Source organism: Seriola lalandi, unplaced genomic scaffold (assembly GCF_002814215.2).
Source record: "Seriola lalandi dorsalis isolate HSWRI2012SDOR001 ecotype SW California unplaced genomic scaffold, Sedor1 jcf7180002054581, whole genome shotgun sequence".
Classification (NCBI taxonomy): Eukaryota; Metazoa; Chordata; class Actinopteri; order Carangiformes; family Carangidae; genus Seriola; species Seriola lalandi.
In genome coordinates, this window is record NW_019525134.1 from 4,407,611 (window position 1) to 4,426,194 (window position 18,584).

General features: G+C 40.8%; 1 protein-coding gene across 1 annotated transcript; it reads left to right on the forward strand.

Annotated features, from left to right (window-relative positions):
- The first annotated feature begins 827 nt into the window (after positions 1–827).
- disp3 (dispatched RND transporter family member 3) lies at positions 828–14,051 on the forward strand. The gene is made up of 21 exons (XM_023418145.2): positions 828–1,119; positions 5,247–6,251; positions 6,363–6,582; positions 6,710–6,846; positions 6,973–7,107; positions 7,691–7,851; positions 8,027–8,166; positions 8,286–8,377; positions 8,500–8,664; positions 9,007–9,168; positions 9,259–9,405; positions 9,495–9,631; positions 9,749–9,921; positions 10,015–10,145; positions 10,457–10,641; positions 10,760–10,886; positions 11,388–11,533; positions 11,634–11,793; positions 11,897–12,010; positions 12,136–12,308; positions 12,482–14,051. The coding sequence occupies exons 2-21, from the start codon at positions 5,255–5,257 to the stop codon at positions 12,836–12,838; spliced, it is 4,059 nt and encodes a 1,352-aa protein (XP_023273913.1). The 5' UTR covers positions 828–1,119; positions 5,247–5,254; the 3' UTR covers positions 12,839–14,051.
- Positions 14,052–18,584: the final 4,533 nt, after the last annotated feature.

Consider the following 18,584-nt stretch of genomic DNA (forward strand, 5'->3'; position numbering starts at 1 on the left):
AACATAGAGTGAAATTTCGCTTCAGAGCCATCCTCTCCCATTTAGATGATGGATTATTACCTTTTGATGTCGAGGCAATCCAAGTTAAACCTGAACAGAGGCTGAGAAGTGAGGTGATGGATGAGTTGAATGTGCTAGTACAGATAGAGTGCTGGTCATAAATGTTAGATGAGAGTGAGTGAAGGCACTACAGTCCAGGAGAAAGGACTATTGGCACAAGGCAAATATGACAAATCAAATCACCCCACTATTAGTGGTGCTGTACACACATACGAGTCAAACTGCATCCACAGCAGAAAGCAGATGGAATACGAGCACCATGCTCCAAAATGAAAATGAAGATAACAAACTCTTACTTCAAGTGATTATTTTAAATTGCCTGCACTTGGTCTCATACTGTAGCCAGTTATTGTGATCACCCTCTTATAACACACCCCACCTCCCCACCAACTGAGACTAGACTAGACCATACCAACTCTGACAGGATGGGAGGGGGCTCGTCAGCAGCATCGTGACAAACTGCATAATTTTGGTTTCATAAAAGCAGCTGAATTAAAGTGGAACCAACTCAAGACACCCTTTGATTCATTTATAAAATCCCCTTATGCTTTTTGCTTTTCCACCAGTGGAGCGCGCGCAGTTTCGGGCTGTACTCCCCTCCTCATCTCTCTTCCACCAGTGTACCAGTCAGCAGAGCAGGCTGAACAAAGCCATGGGAGAGAGAGAGAGGAGCTTCTGGGAAGAAATGTCTCTCACTGACTCTGTCGCCTGGACAACCGGGTAAGAGAGGAGGGGAGGGAGCACGAGAGAGAAAGGACCAGGCAGCTTAAAAGGAGAGGAAAACAACACATTATTAACTGCTGAGATTAGAGGATTCCTGTAGAGAGTGTGTGTGGGGGGGAGGTTGATTTTTTTGTGTGTCATTCTCTTGTGAGGAGTCCCTTGGTGTCTCTTTCTCCTGATGAGTTATTAAGTATGACAATAAAGCAGTAAATTATTTTTTTTTCCCCACACCAGAGCACGGAGGAGATGAAATTGCAGAGCACAAGTTCAGCACATTACAAGTGGACCCAGTAGGCCTGAAATCTCCACCTGTAATTCTTGTCTAATCAGCCTCAGGTAAGTCTCCCCTCAATGTTGCAGGCTTTTTCTTTGATATTTTGTCTTTGCCTAATTATATGTATTGATACAAATATTAATTATTGAAGGCTGTACAGTGTGCAATTGTTTAGAAAATGAGAAAGAAAGTCAAGAAATTGCTTTTTGAATCAATAAAGGCTCGTCTTATGTGCTTGCAGGGAGCTTGGGGAGCAAGCATTGTTCATCAGAGTAACTCTGAAGCAGATAAGTTTTGGAAAACAGGCTTCATTATCTGTTTGAATGTGTTGTTTTCACATTTTGTATTACACTGCCAGACAGCAACTACCTTCAGCATAGTGTGAGGCTTATTTATTCCATTTTTATTCAGCAGAGTGAGAGAAATTGCATGGAATATCCCCAGGATGCTTCACACAGCGTTCACTGAGAGAGAGAGAGCTTTGCGCGTCCTTCGGTGCCAGCAGAAATTCATCGACAATAAGAAAATTAACACTGTTGTTGGGCGCAAATGGATCTTGAGAGTTTGACTTGAACTGTGGACTCCAGCTTCTCAGTGCGTAAAGAATAGAAGGCACGTCCGCTATAAACACACTGCTGAGCGCTCATGCATAAGGAATATATTCATAGAGCAGTAGTGGTGAAATCAATGCCCCTTTAAATGAGCTGGTATGCTGGCTGAGTTTACAGCAGGCTGAATATGTGTGGGGCAGGAGGCAGCATGTGATATCCATATTGGATGAGATGGAGACTAGATAAACTGAGGAGGGTAGTGGTGGTGGTGTTGGGGGGGGGGGGGTTATTTTTAGCTGCTGTCAGTAATGAAGGTTATAAATCTCTCACCTTTGTGAACAAGACAGAGATGTGGAAGAAAAGCAGCAAGATTGAAGGGAGAAAAAGGGCAAGAGATTGAGGGATGGAGAGTGAAAGGAGGATTGAGATAGATGATGATAGGTGAGGGGTTCAGGCTCACAGCATGCTGGGATTGCTCGGAGCTCCCACTTCACCTACCTGACACAATCCAGAAATGTAGTGGAGGGTAAAAACGCTGACACTTGTCTTACCTGCGTTTTTATTGGAGAGAAAAAATATACAGGAAAATCCTGTCTGGCTGAGTTTACAGTTCACCCTCCTTTTTGCTCACAACACGCTGAACACGGCACGTGAGACAGGCCAGACACAGCTATGTGCTGCACAACACAGTCCAACAAACAACAAGCCCGCAGGTGTGGCATGACCACCTGGGCTGCACTTGTTTGAAAAAGAAAAAAATGGGGAAAAAAGCTACAAATTCCAAGTCCAAGGTTATCCAATACACAGACAAACAGCATCCATAATACAAGACCAGGTTCATTTTTTTCAACCGATTAATACAAGATTTCATACCTCAAAACCTGCAAAATAGGTTTTGCTTTGATCGTTCATTTCAGGCCTCTCTGCATTTTTCTGTTTCAACTTTGAGCCTAAAAAACTACGTTACAAACAAAGACACACGTCCTCACTATTAGGAACGGCGTATCTTTAATATAGACTGAGCCATATGGGAGACAGCTTTTATTCCAATTTATACAGAAAGCACAATGCCAAATTAGACTCTATTTTTAATCCACACCTGCGCAGGCTTTAAACCGACTGTGTTCTCCTAATCTTTGCAGAAAAATAGCAGTGTTGAACAATTCTGGCAGCTTGTAAACACATTAGTTATACCAGGCTCTGCACCGCTCGCAGTGCTTTGCAGATGTAGACCGCTCATAATTACTGTACATGAGGTGCAATGTTCTTGGATGCGAAGAAGTGCTCGACTCATCAAGACGAGAGAAAAGGATGTGTCCCTGAGGCCGTGCATCACTGTAGTTATCTTTCCTCCACTGTACCTGTGTGCTGACTGTTGCAAAGTACACAGTAGGTGACTAGAGCTTTAGCATGAAGCACAGAGCTCTGCCTCAATGTCTTATAGGCACTATGTCTGTCAGCGTCTTCAGTGTCTAATGAGTTCTGCGCTTCTGCAGCGCTAATCAGCCTGTTTTGATGTTGAAATAGACACAGAAATGAAGCTGTGGAGATGTGCTGATAGTCCTCTCATTTAGATTTTCTTCCATGAATATTAAACAGCACAATTTCTTTTCGCAGATGTTTGAGGTGCTGGTCGTTTGTTTGAAGGGTGACGGCTCTGGTGTGTGTGACTTCAGTCATTCCCCAGGCTTTTTCTTGAATTCCTCCTTTCCACTTCTTTCCTCTCGTCATATTTCCATGGCTGTCTGTGTGCCTCCTCTCATCTTCTGTTGATGAGAGTGCCATCATCAAAACAAGCTGGAGAGGCTGAGATGAAATGTAACAGGATTACAATAATCTAATTACCAAAATTAGCAGCTGAGTTTCCATTTCCCTTAAATGCCTGATTATATCTCACACATTTCTTAAAGATTGGTCAGATAATTGGTCATACTGCTTCAATAGAAATACGTTTCAAGTGGAAAGGCGACTTGCATTACAGCATTATGGAAAACAACCTAATAATGCTTATTTTAAATAACAGCCCATGATAGGTAAAGATAACCTGCAATACTCTTCAAATGATGCCAGCAAATTGGAACAAATTATTTTCCTTGTTTTTTTTGGAAAGAGACAGCACTGTAATTCAAAAGCAGCCTGAAAATAATTAGATGATTTTGATGAAACTGCATATTTTGTTCTCTGTTTTCACACTTTAAAGGTAAAGTACCCAACACCATTGATGAATTTGTCCTCTGAAAGAGCAGAAAGTTCACATTCACACTGCGTGGGTAGATGCTGGTCAGCTGATCTCCCATTAAAAGGTGCACTGGTGTCCTTGTCTGTGTAGCGAGATGACATGGTAATTAATAAACTCAAGTGTTGTGCAGATTAAAAATTAGCCTCCCTTTCACAGAATATTAGACACAGTGTGGAGCTCTTGGTTTCCAACTCGTCTTCGTCTCTTTCATAAAAGGAAAAAAAATCCACCATAAAACTGGATTAGCGTATATAAGTCCTGCGGACATTGAGAACATTAAAAACTGTCTCTCAGCAAGTTAGAGACTGTAGAGTTTAGACTGTTAATGATGTGGCCATGAAACACATCCATGAGCTGCTCCATTATCAGTGAAATGGAGAATGACTTTGTGGACGCAGTGACCGCACCTGAGGTGATTTTCTGCAGCAGAGATGAGCGCGTTTTCTGCTTTAACACATTCCATGAAATAAAGTTTATTCAGGTGCAAGAGCACAAACAAAAATCCCATAAATCAACAAACCTCCAGTTCATTCTTAGCTTGAGGGTTTGTCTCTCAAAAGTCTTTCTTCTCTGCTTTCTAACTCTAGGAGCCTTAATCATTTTACAAATATTGATTAAATGGTGTAATTTATGAATTCTTTTTTATGATGAATTTTCACTTCGGCTACAGAGCTGAGTGCAGCTATCTTTTGTCTTACCTGGCTGACCTTGTTCCAAAGAGAACAGATAAATTGCTGCTGTTAGCAGGCTCACTGCCACTTGAATACAAACTGTCTGCACTATAGTGTGTGTAGAGGAGCGGCACCTATTGACACTATTAGTCAAAGGCTGCCCATCACAGGAGATAAACCCTCTCTTATTCCACGACTCTGTCTAATATCTCACTCGCTCTTCTTGTCAGTAATTAGAGAAGTGAGATGATTTACCTTGCTGCTGTGAAGACACAGCTTCGTCGATTGCCGATATGTAGAAAGCCACCAGGAGCCTCTGTCCGAGTAATAATGGCTTGCACTTGCTGATAGAGAGAAGAATTTGAATCTCAGCTTTTAGCCTGTCTCACCCCCCAAGCTCTTGTGATCGGCATCTTAAAGCAGGACCCAGCAAACCATTTTCTCTTATAAGCCCTTGAGAAAAAAAGGTTTCCCCCCTCCAATTTTCTCCATATGAGCTGCCAATGGAAGCCCTTCGTCGACAGCTGCTTGAGGACAGACTTAATTCTCATGTCCTTGCTCACTGAGCAAAACTTTAGGAGTTGCCTTGTCCTTCATTTTGCTTGATGCTTATGTCAGCTGCTGGTAGTTCAAACATCCATTGTGAGCTCCTGTTCACCTGCCTGAGGAGAGAAAGTGGTGATACTTTAAGTGAGTGATGATCGAGTGTTGTTATGTGTCCCTGACAGGTCCCAGCATGGATGTGGAGGATGAGCCGCTGCTGTTTCAGACCAGCTGGGGAGGGGAGGAGGAGGAGGAGGAGGAGGGGGAGCAGGAGGAAGAGGATGGGGTAGTATACGCAGCAGGGCAGAGCTGTTTATTTGGGGATGCTGGGATGTGTGGGGTGTGGAGGGTGGTGGGGTGGGTTTACACACAGCCCTGGGCTAGTGGAGTAGTCTTAGGGGTAGTTGTACTGCTGCCGTGTGCCCTGTTTGCCTACATGCTTCTCTACTGCCCTCCTCTGGACATAGACCTCTCCTACAGTGCCTTCGAGGTTCACAGTCACTTCTCTGCGGAGCGCTTTGATGCCCTCACCATTGCTGTGAAGACTCAGCTGGGGTCCTGGGACAGACGTAGGCGAGACTTAGATGACAGCGATTCGGAGGCCCTGCGGGAGTTTCTGCTGGAGAAGCTGGGCACACAGGGAGTGTTCAACAGGACAGATAATGAGGGCATCAGGTCCTCCACTTCTCAAAATGACCCTTTCCAGGCAGGAGATGATCAGAAGAGAGAAGCTGCAGTGCACAGAGATAAAAGGACAGTGCCTGATTTGGGTCAGGAGGAAATGGGGAAGCACAATAGCTCAAATTACAGAGCGATAGAAGAAGAGGAGAGATATTGGGGTGGAAATTCCACTTTGTCGCTCATTAGGAAGCGCAGGTTTGCTCCTAATTATTACTTACAGAGCCAGGCTCTGTGGAGGATTGAGCTGGTGTTTGTAGCTCAAGGGGATGGCGATCGCAACATCTTTACCCCAGGACGTCTGCAGACGATTCACCACGTGGAGCGCCTGCTCATGCAGCACCCACAGTTTCATCAATTCTGCTGGAAGCCTATGGAGGTGCTGAGGGATCTGCCACTGGGACCATCCTACTGCTCCCCACCCAGCTCACTCCTGTCTTACCTCTACCCCAGTGAGAGAGGAGGGAAGATATACTATGATGGCATGGGCCCGGACCTGGCGGATATTCAAGGTGAGTCCACAGTGAGAAAGTTGGGGGAAAATTATGATATTCAAGGATTAAGAACTACCTTCAAGAGTCCACCTAACTGTGCTGATTTGCCTTGTATGTATTGTTTTATAGGTTCTCTGAGTCTGGCCATCACCCACCCACAGTTCTACTGGTACGTGGATGAGAGTCTGTCCCCTGAGCATCTCTCCTCCTCTCTCTTACGCAGTGAGATCCACTTCGGAGCTCCTCTGCCATCCTACTACTCCCTGCAGGACCGAGCAGACGAGCAGAGAACACGCTTCAAAAACTTTGTGGTTCAGTATGCAGACATCTTGGCAAAGCAGTCCACTAGGTCAGGAAAAAATTACTGCAATATTGACCATTTATTATGGTCATCATCATCATTCCTTTTATAGTCACATTCTTTACATATACTAGACTTTGCTGATGTGATTCTGTATCTGCTTTCCTTGTCCCAGCCAGGTGAAGGTGCTGTATGGGGGGACAGAACTGTTTGATGATGAGGTGAGACACACCTTTCACAATGACATGATGCTGGCTGTCATCAGTGGAGCCTGCATTACAATACTCGTCTATGTCCTTACCTCCTTTTCTGGTACAGTATGACTATGTTTTGTATTCCATTTGTATTAATGTGTGCCTATCTCATTTTTCCTCTCTGTCATAGCATACTGTATGTGCTTGCTGATGAGGTCCTTGTTGTTTCCTTGTCTCTCTGTAGTCTTTCTGACCTTCTTTGGGCTGGCCAGTATTGGACTGAGCTGCCTGATGGCTCTTTTCTTATACCATGTTGTCTTTGGCGTGAGGTACCTGGGCATTCTCAATGGAGTGGCAGCCTTTGTTATAATCGGCATTGGTAAGGGAAAAGAAATACACCAGATTTATTCTAGTTAAAGGCATAGTTGAACATTTTGTGGAAATTCACTTTGTTTCAATGTGTTTTTCTTGCAGAGATTTAGTTAAGAAGGTTGATACCACTCTCACGTCTGTACGTGAAATATGAAGCCAAAGCCAGCAGTCGGTTAGCTCATAGGGGGAAACGGGAAACAGCTAGTATGGCTCTGTGCAACAGCAACAAAATCCATCTACCAATATCTCTAAAGCTCCCAGATTAACAGGTTGTATCTTGTTTGATTAATCTGCAGGAAAACAAAAATGTAAAAACAACATATTGTGGTTTTATAATAAGGCTTGTGTTGGACTAATTTTTGGCAGGAACACTAGCTTCCTTAAGTTATGCCATCAATATGAGGCAACCAGCGGAAACTCCAGGAAGGCCAAGAAATAATCCAGCACATAAAGCTAAGCTAATATATGTAAAGCTACCAGCTGCTGTCTGTAGCTTCATTTCACCATACAGACATGAGAAAAACCTTTTTACAGTGCATTTATCATACTATGTAATAAGACGACGCTTTTGTTTTCTCGTCATCTCTCAGGGGTGGATGATGTATTTGTGTTCATCAGCACCTTCAGACAGGCGTCCCATCTGCGTCAGCCGCAGCAGCGAATGATCTACACAATTAAAACCGCTGGCCGTGCTACTTTCCTCACCTCCTTCACCACTGCAGCTGCCTATGCTGCTAACACTTTCTCTCAGGTAATCATAGAAGAAAAATTCAGCTGTTAATAGGATCTGTACAGGAAGTATAAATGACTCCCCTGCTATGGATGAATAGAAGTGCTTCTCTCAGCAGACAGCTATTTTTGTGCGATAAGCACAAATTGAATGTTTCAAGGTCCTTTACACTGTGCTTCGTTTAAATGACACTCAGATCCCAGCTGTGCATGACTTCGGCCTATTCATGGCCCTCATTGTCAGCTGCTGCTGGCTTTGGGTATCCGTCCTGATGCCAGCCGCCCTGTGTATCTGGACTCAGTGGGTGGAGCCCCACGAACATGCCTGGATGAATTGGTGAGACGTTACTCTCTTACTTTTGTGTGAGATGTTATTTGTGAATGCTGTGCGACACCTCTGGTGAGTTGTAATCCCTTCAGCTGTCTCTCTGCCTAAACTGCCTCCTCCCTCTGAAGCTGGAAGTTGTTTTCGGGCCTGTCAGCGAGCCACAGCCCTTTGTCAGATGAGGATGATGATGTGGCACTTCTGTCAGTGGAGATGGAGCCAGGTGAGATGATCATCTCCTGAGCATAGAGTGAATGACGGAGGGAGAATGGGAAAGGGAATGAGTCCAGGCTGTAAAACGCTTCTGTCCAGCACCAGTAAAGTCCCTCTGTTTATCTCGACCAGACTCATGTGACACAGACGGTGATGCAGCCATTTTGTCCCTGTCAGTGGAGACACCTCTGCCCCCTCCAGGACAGCAGCATGTGGGTGTGGTGAGCACAAATCTTCAGTGGGCCCTCAAGCATTTAGTGACAGAACCAGCTGTGGAGCAACGAAAGGCCGTTCTAGGTGAGATTTGATATAAACTGTGAGAACTCAATAGGATTCCGACAAAGGCTAAACTCAATTTATACCTTAAGAAGATCAATGTGGAATTCTGTAATTTGGTGTTCTTAGATATTGTCCGCTGAGCCTTCGATGTATGATTCAGAGTACAGATGATTGAGTAACCTCAATCTTAAATAAGAACTACTGAAGAAAGAGGGGGATTCAGGCTGTCAGAGGGAGAGTAGGCACCTTTCATGAAGTATTCATCTACCCTCTTCAGGAATGACTGTAATTGATCCTTGGTACCACTCCTTCACACCTTCCTCTCTGCCATTGTTTATCACTGTCTTCCTGTGTGCGCAGGTGTCTTCCTCCTGATTCTGCTGTTATCTGCTGGGTGCTGCTGCTTCCTAAGGCCGGCCACTCACGCCCCTTTACTGTTCCGCCCAGAAACAAACCTCCAGACTCTGCTGGCTCTGAGGAGCAACCTCAGTGGTCAAGGCATCTCCTGCCCCATGTGCTCAGGTGAGACTGTGGCAGTGATGAAAAACTACTCACCAGTTAACCTTAGAGATCCAAAACAAATATCTGAAATGTTTGACCTGTGTCCTGCAGGTGTGTTCATGGAGAAGCCCCACTCTTTGTATACCCACACTTCTTTATCATCATTTAAGTTTTCTACACATCAGCACATCCCAAGCTTAATAACCTCCACTGCTCCTCGGAACTCGGTAAAACCAAATTCAGGCACCAACCAAACAGGTAAAACATCCAGCACATACAAATCCTCCTCATCCATATTTAAAGCGTATTCCACGACTTTGAAATATTGCACTTGGTGTTGTTTTTAGGCTTTATGCTGACAGTGTACATATCAAAGCTGGACCTTGGAGCCTCTACAACCCTTTACCGTTTCTCCCTGAACATCAGCACTCCCTCCCCATGGAAACTATGCAGCACGCAGCATGAAGAGGTTTCATCATTTCAGGTTTGGGACCAGAAAAAAGTCATCTTGATGACTTTTTTTTTATAATTAGTTGTAGAGTTTTGTCTCTGATGTGTGCCACTAAAGTGGCTTATAACTAATCTTGTTTTATCTGAATAGGCTTATAATCAGCCCCACAACAATTACACCACCAGAATGACAGTGTGTGTTTCCCATGTGTACCACTCGTACCCCAGCTGGATGATCACATCCAGCTCATGTGAGCTCCATCATGGCTGGACGCCAGAATTTTCCTTTTATGTTACATCGTCTCCACAGCAGCAGAACAGCAGGTGAAATCAAAAAGAAGAAAAATATGAGCACAATTTAGATGGCCTATCACCTTGTTTGTTATCTGTCACTTAAGCTCTGCTCTCCCCTCTTAGGAAGCTTTACTTTGCACAGCACCGCCTGACACCTCATCCCAGCCGAGTGTGTGTCAACCCGCCTGGCTGTGGCATCAGTTCTGGGCCTGATGGACCCACACAGGGAGCCTTTTATACTCCTCTTCCCAGTGGTGAGCAAGGCATTATCACAATGTCAGAAAGCATCATTAAGATAGAGACGGTTTGTTAGCCCATCAGGAAAACTATTTTTGCACTGCATGTGTCTGCTCAAATGTCTTTTTTTTTTATGTCATTTATTCTCATGTTGAGTCTTAAAAATAGAGAAAATGGAATGACACTTTTTTTTCTCAAATATACCCTCTTAAAGTTGCAGTCTCTGAATCCACTGGAGGATTTTTCCACAGTACTCCAGTTGTACAGATATTTTTACACTGTATAAATAAATGCCCTAGAGAGATTTCTCTCTGTTCTATTTTAAAAGATCCCTCGTCTGCTGCCAAAACAAAACCATCCAAAACGTTTGGATTCAACCCATGCAGTGGCGGTGTGTGTGGCCACCCAGCGGTGCGTCCCCTGGTCGACACCGGGGCAATGGTTTTTGTTGTGTTTGGGATCCTGGGAGTGAACCGGACTGAACACAAGGACAACCATGTTATTGGCGATATGGTGAGGGTCACACCTGTGTCATTTGCGTATATCTTAACCATCAACAGAAATGATGCAGAGGCAGATTTTTCAAAATGTTTTCTCATGGTGTTGACATGTTGTTTCATTCATTCCAAAGGGCAGCATTATATTGGATCCAGACTTTGATATTTTCCAAGAGATGGGGCATCTCTGCAAAATCTGTAAAGCTGTTAGTGCAAACAAACAACTTGTGAAGCCAGGAGGAGCACAGTGTCTGCCTTCAGGTAACACCCACACACAAATCTGCATGAAATCCTATCACAAGTAATAATATGAACCATATAAAGTTGGAAACACGTAGTTGATTGATGGCCAAATAAAATAATCAACAACTACTTTGGCAATTGATTAACTGCTTGAGTCATTTTTACTAAACCCTCAAATGATTTAATATTCTTTTAAACAGTAAATTAATATTTTTGGGTTTTCCACATTACATCTGATGGTGTCATTTTGGGGTTTGGGAAATTGTGTTTTTCACTATTTTCTGATATGTATATCAATACAAATAAAATCATGGCAGATTAATTCACAATGACAATAATCAATAGTTGCAAAGCCGAAACCCTGTTGTAATAACTGGGTAAAATGGCAGCGACACTCAGCAAATTAAATTCTTAACAAAAAGAAAGTAAATAAATGCATAAAAGTCTAATGAAAAAAAATCATACATAGAGGCTAAAAGTGCTTTAAAGGTTGTGTTCTTTCTCCTGTTTCTCATTCAGGCAACAAGCTGTCTTCTATTCTGCCTCTGCTCCATCCTGAGTGTCACTCTCTCCCCGAACCCAACCTCCTCCCGGGGCAGTTATCCCATGGAGCGGTGGGAATGCATGGAGGCAAGGTCCGCTGGCTGTCCATGGCCTTTGAGTCTGTAAGTCTCTTCATCTTTCAGCTTTTCATCTTCACATATCAAAGAGCCACATATTTCAGAGCTGGAACGGTCTCTAATGCTCTACGTCTGCTCTCCCAAGACCACATACAAGGGGAAATCCTCCTTTCAGACCTATTCTGACTTCCTTCAGTGGGAGAACTTCATCCAGGAACAACTCGCCAGCCTCCCGCAGACTTCCGCTCTGCAACGAGGTTTCCAGACCTGTGAGCACTGGAAGCAGATCTTCATGGAAATCATAGGCAAGTGAAAGGTGACATTTCCTGTAAAAGAGAGTCTTTTTTTCCTGCAAACTGCAGAGGGATTAAAAATGTGATAAAGCAGTGCTCTCTGGTCTGTTTGTAGGTGTGGAGAATGCCCTCTGGAGTCTGCTACTGTCTCTGGCCATCTGTGTGGCAGCTGTGTCTGTGTTTACTGCACATCCTCTGCTGCTGCTGCCAGTACTCATAACCATTCTAGGTAAGAGATGAAGCTGTATGTTCAGACGGGGAAGTGACTTGATTTGAAATAACATTTTTAAATTGAATATTTAGGCTAGCTTTGGGCTTTCATGTGTGTAACTATGAGTTTTTGGCCTTTGACAGGAGTGATCTGTCTGGTGGTGGCGGTCATGTATTGGCTGGGCTGGGAGATGGGAGCAGTGGAGGCGATTTCTCTGTCTATACTGGTGGGATCTTCAGTGGATTACTGTCTGCACCTGGTGGAGGGATACCTGCTGGCAGGGGAGACCATGCCCTCGACGCCTGATCATAGCTTGGTATAGGAGTGTAAATTTGTTTTACAGCTGTAATGTATTTTATGTTTTCTGTTTACACACATGCTAAAACAAGTTAATGACTAACATTTTGGGTTTAATAACGCGAGGAGAGCTCTGGAGGCTGATGAATAAAGAGGAGCGGCTCGTCCCATTAATCTGCATTTCGTTTGCAGCAACCTCCGGCCGAGAGACAGAGGCGGACCCTGGAGGCAGTGAACCATGTGGGCGTTGCCATAGTGTCCAGTGCCGTCACCACGGTGATCTCCACAGTCCCTCTCTTCTTCTGTGTCATTGTGCCTTTCGCCAAGTTTGGCCAGATAGTGGCCATTAACACCGCCGTCTCCATTTTGTTCACCCTGACCGTGACTGTGGCCATGTTGGCATGCATGGCCCCCGCCCACTTCAGTAGATCCCCCGGCGCCGTGCTGAAGGCCAGCCTAGCCGTGATGGCGGCTGCAGCCTTGGGAGCAGCTGTGTGCTGGGTGGGAGGGCAGCTGGGAGCGTTGGCCTGGCTGTCGATCGACACATAAACACAACAGTCCCTCAACTCACACTGATGTCAGGTAGAGGAGTTCCTCTGGATGCAAAATTATGAGAACTATAAGCCGTGTATTTTCCTTCATGTTTAGGAGGAATATCAGATCTGTGAATGATCTTGTACTTTACAGCACAAAGATGTCAGAATCAGCTCCAGCAGTTTGTCATCACAAATACTTTTTTTTCACATGTATTGATCAGTTGTATTGTATTAGAAAAAAAAACCTCACCGCTGGGTATCTCTTCTAAAATGTAGTGTAACTGACTATGTGACTCATAGTAGTGGGTTGACCTTTCTAGGTTGAATTGATGATTCAGTTTGAGGTTTTTTTTTTTTGATCTGGTATCGCCCTCAGCATAGAGGTGGAGAGGACTGAGTAACGGTTGGGAAACACTGGCTGAGTCATAGTTTTCATCAGTGTAACTTATTGAGTTGTGAAAAGCCACTGACTGTGCTGTGACCTGCTGTTGTGAGCACCAACAGGGCTCTGTGCTCTGACGTCTGTGAAGATTAGTGTTCACATGATTCATGGCCTTGTGAAACATCATATTTGTTTAATTTTGTTTCTGTTTTCTTAATTGCGTATTGAATGTGATTTCCTCAGCCACATTTGAAACACAAGTTATGATGTCCTGCTGTGGCTGGATTAAAAGTTGTCTAAGCCAAATTTATACTGTACACAGTTTTATTAAATGTAACGTGTGATGTAAATGTCTCAGTATGCTGCTCTCACACATTCTGAACTGAACTTTCGATGCTGCCAGCACACACTTGTTCTGAGGAGCTGTGTATGCCAATACTTACCACAAGCTATCATCCTCTTTTCTGACCCTCTCACATGTTTATATCTTAGATCTCAAACTGCTTCTAGGTCTTTTTGTCATCAGCGCCAATTGAAAGAGACCTCTTGTCAGCTCCTCAGGTGTACCCTCTGCATGCCCTCCACCACACTTGTAGGCACTCAGTGTAACCCATTCCACTCTTGCACAGTTTAAGAGCACCACTCAAACACCCATCAACTCTGGCTCCGCTCTACCCCACAGTGAAGGTGAGGGCCATTTGTCAAATCACGTAACACAGTAATGGTTAGGGAGAGGGGACTGACTCAATTGCGGTAAGAGCAGTAAATTTCTGTTTTATGTGTGTGTGTGTGTGTGTGTGTGTGTGTGTGTGTGTGTGTGTGTGTGTGTGTGTGTGTGTGTTACTTTGGAATGTCTAATAAAACAGGTGCAGAAAGCTTTGGGTCTTTTCTTTTGTGAAAGCTCAGCACTGTTTCCTTCTGCACTGTTATGTAACGGAGCAGTGGAGCGGGATGAAGGCTTGTCACTGTTTGCTTACAATCACATAATTACTGGGAGAGCTGCAGTAGACAGTGTCACATGTCTGCGTGGCTGTCATTAATTATTCATATGGAACGGCTCAGATTTAACATTGAATAACACTGCATCAATGTTTCATGTTGGTTATTAAACAACAGTAGCTTTCCTGTTCATTATGAAGGAAACAGAGGTATGATGATGTGAGCAAATATTTTGAGTAAAAGCAGAAAAACCTTAGTCGACTTTATTTTGCAGGGCTCCCTGTTCATTATTTTACTGAAGCAGCAGCATGGAGGTAATTTGTTTCAATATTATTTATTTGAACAGATTGACAATCCGTGCGTAAATGTCATCTGTAAGTACAAAAAACGCTTTTCCACAAATACAAAAAATAAATTGGCAAATTCAAAAAAATGTCTTCCAATTACGAAACGGATTTGCAAATACAAAAATTCTACAAATAAATTAATTATCTGTGAATACATTCAATTAATTTACAATTAAATTAAAATTATTTGTGAATACCTTTCTAACATTTGCAACTTTCAAACAGACATTTGTGACTCAATTTTCTATTTGTGAAGTAAAAAGGCATTTGTGGATACTATGCTTGTGGATTTCAATTCAAACACACATAGTTTCGAGACTAACTTTCCCCCAGTCAAAATCTACTGGTCTCACTCGGCCACTTCGGAAAACACGTGATAATCTGCTGATAACGCATTTTCAACTTTTCGAGGTAAGAGCACGTAGTCTTCTAGGCCTGTAATAAGGCGTAAGACTCAATTAAGACTCAATTAACCTAATGTGCATGTCAGTGGACTGCGGGAGGAAGCCAGAGAACCCGGAAAGAACCCATGCAGACGTGAGGACAACATGCAAACTCCACAATGAAAGGCGCCAGGTTCGGGGTTCGAACCCGGATGGTTCTCACTGTGAGGCAACAGTCCAAACCAATGCCTTACTTTACTATGACGTTTTTATACTTTGAGATACTATGGCGTTTTTTTTATGGCTTACTATAGTATGACTTAATGACTTACTATACTAGGACTTTCTATGCCTTACTATACTAGGACTTTTTTATGGCTTACTATAATATGAATTTTTATTTCTTACTCCAATATGTCGTTTTTATGACTTACTATAATATGATGTTTTTATGGTTTACTATACTGTGACTTTATTATAACTTTATTATAACTGCCTTAGAATGCTACGAATTTTTATGCCTACTGTACTACTATATATAATTTTGTCTCATGCCTTGCCATACTATGACGTTAATATGAACTTTTATGCCTTAATATACCATTATTATTTTTTGACATTTTATGCCATACTATACTATGACGTTTTTTGACATTTTTATGCAATAGTATACTTTGATGTTTTTTATCATTATTATGCCTTATTACATATTTTCGTCCCATGCCTTGCCATACTATGACGTTTATATGACCTTTTATGCCTTAATATACTATGACGTTTTTTGGCTTTTTTGTGCCGTACAATATTTTGATGTTTTTTGTCACTATTATGCCTTATTAAATAATTTTGTCTCATGCCATACTATACTATGACGTTTTTTGGCTTCTTTGTGCCATACTATATTTTGATATTTTTTGTCATTATTATGCCTTACTGAATTATTTTGTCTTATACCTTGCCATACTATGACCTTTTTATAACCTTTTTTGCCTTAATATACTATGATGATTTTTTGACGTTTTATGCCATACTATACTGTGACGTTTTTTGGCATTTTTGTGCCGTACTATATTTTGATGTTTTTTGTCATTATTATGCCTTATTATATAATTTTGTCTCATGCCTTGCCATACTATGACGTTTATATGACCTTTTATGCCTTAATATACTATGATGATTTTTTGACGTTTTATGAGATACTATACTATGACGTTTTTTCGCTTTTTAGAGCCATACTATATTTTGATGTTTTTTGTCACTATTATGCCTTACTATATCATTTTGTCATATGCATTGCCATACTATGACCTTTTTATGACTTTTTATGCTTTAATATACTATTATTATTTTTTGACGTTTTATGCCATGCATTGCCATACTATGACCTTTTTATGACTTTTTATGCTTTAATATACTATTATTATTTTTTGACGTTTTATGCCATACTATACTATGACGTTTTTTAGCATTTTTGTGCCATACAATATTTTGATGTTTTTTGTCACTATTATGCCTTATTACATAATTTCGTCCCATGCCTTGCCATACTATGACGTTTATATAACCTTTTATGCCTTAATATACTAATATAATTTTTTGACGTTTTATGCCATACTATACTATGACGTTTTTTGGCTTTTTAGAGCCATACTATATTTTGATGTTTTTTGTCACTATTATGCCTTACTATATCATTTTGTCATATGCATTGCCATACTATGACCTTTTTATGACTTTTTATGCTTTAATATACTATTATTATTTTTTGACGTTTTATGCCATGCATTGCCATACTATGACCTTTTTATGACTTTTTATGCTTTAATATACTATTATTATTTTTTGACGTTTTATGCCATACTATACTATGACGTTTTTTAGCATTTTTGTGCCATACAATATTTTGATGTTTTTTGTCACTATTATGCCTTATTACATAATTTCGTCCCATGCCTTGCCATACTATGACGTTTATATAACCTTTTATGCCTTAATATACTAATATAATTTTTTGACGTTTTATGCCATACTATACTATGACGTTTTTTGGCTTTTTAGAGCCATACTATATTTTGATGTTTTTTGTCACTATTATGCCTTACTATATCATTTTGTCATATGCATTGCCATACTATGACCTTTTTATGACTTTTTATGCTTTAATATACTATTATTATTTTTTGACGTTTTATGCCATGCATTGCCATACTATGACCTTTTTATGACTTTTTATGCTTTAATATACTATTATTATTTTTTGACGTTTTATGCCATACTATACTATGACGTTTTTTAGCATTTTTGTGCCATACAATATTTTGATGTTTTTTGTCACTATTATGCCTTATTACATAATTTCGTCCCATGCCTTGCCATACTATGACGTTTATATAACCTTTTATGCCTTAATATACTAATATAATTTTTTGACGTTTTATGCCATACTATACTATGACGTTTTTTGGCTTTTTAGAGCCATACTATATTTTGATGTTTTTTGTCACTATTATGCCTTACTATATCATTTTGTCATATGCATTGCCATACTATGACCTTTTTATGACTTTTTATGCTTTAATATACTATTATTATTTTTTGACGTTTTATGATGCATTGCCATACTATGACCTTTTTATGACTTTTTATGCTTTAATATACTATTATTATTTTTTGACGTTTTATGCCATGCATTGCCATACTATGACCTTTTTATGACTTTTTATGCTTTAATATACTATTATTATTTTTTGACGTTTTATGCCATACTATACTATGACGTTTTTTAGCATTTTTGTGCCATACAATATTTTGATGTTTTTTGTCACTATTATGCCTTATTACATAATTTCGTCCCATGCCTTGCCATACTATGACGTTTATATAACCTTTTATGCCTTAATATACTATGATGATTTTTTGACATTTTATGCCATACTATACTATGACGTTTTTTGACATTTTTATGCCATAGTATACTTTGATGTTTTTTATCATTATTATGCCTTATTTATATTATTTGTCCCATGCCTTGCCATACTATGATGTTTATATAACCTTTTATGCCTTAATATACTAATATAATTTTTTGACGTTTTATGCCATACTATACTATGACGTTTTTTGGCTTTTTAGAGACATACTATATTTTGATGTTTTTTGTCATTATTATGCCTTATTATATCATTTTGTCTCATGCCTTGCCATACTATGACGTTTATATGACCTTTTATGCCTTAATATACCATTATTATTTTTTGACATTTTATGCCATACTATACTATGACGTTTTTTGACATTTTTATGCAATAGTATACTTTGATGTTTTTTTATCATTATTATGCCTTATTTCATATTTTCGTCCCATGCCTTGCTATACTATGACATTTATATGACCTTTTATGCCTTAATATACTATGATGATTTTTTGACGTTTTATGCCATACTATACTATGACGTTTTTTGGCTTTTTTGTGCCATACAATATTTTGATGTTTTTTGTCACTATTATGCCTTATTACATAATTTCGTCTCATGCATTGCCATACTATGACGTTTATATGACCTTTTATGGCTTAATATACTATGATATTTTTTTGACGTTTTTAGCCATACTATACTATGACGTTTTTTGGCATTTTTATGCCATAGTATACTTTGATGTTTTTTAGCATATTTATGCCTCATTATATTATTTCGTCCCATGCCTTG

Coding starts and splice junctions, on each gene's coding strand:
- disp3 (XM_023418145.2), top strand. CDS start 5,255: ATGGATGTGGAGGATGAGCCGCTGCTGTTTCAGACCAGCTGGGGAGGG. Junction 7,108..7,690: donor CTTTGTTATAATCGGCATTG/GTAAGGGAAAAG, acceptor GTCATCTCTCAG/GGGTGGATGATGTATTTGTG. Junction 10,887..11,387: donor AGCACAGTGTCTGCCTTCAG/GTAACACCCACA, acceptor TTTCTCATTCAG/GCAACAAGCTGTCTTCTATT.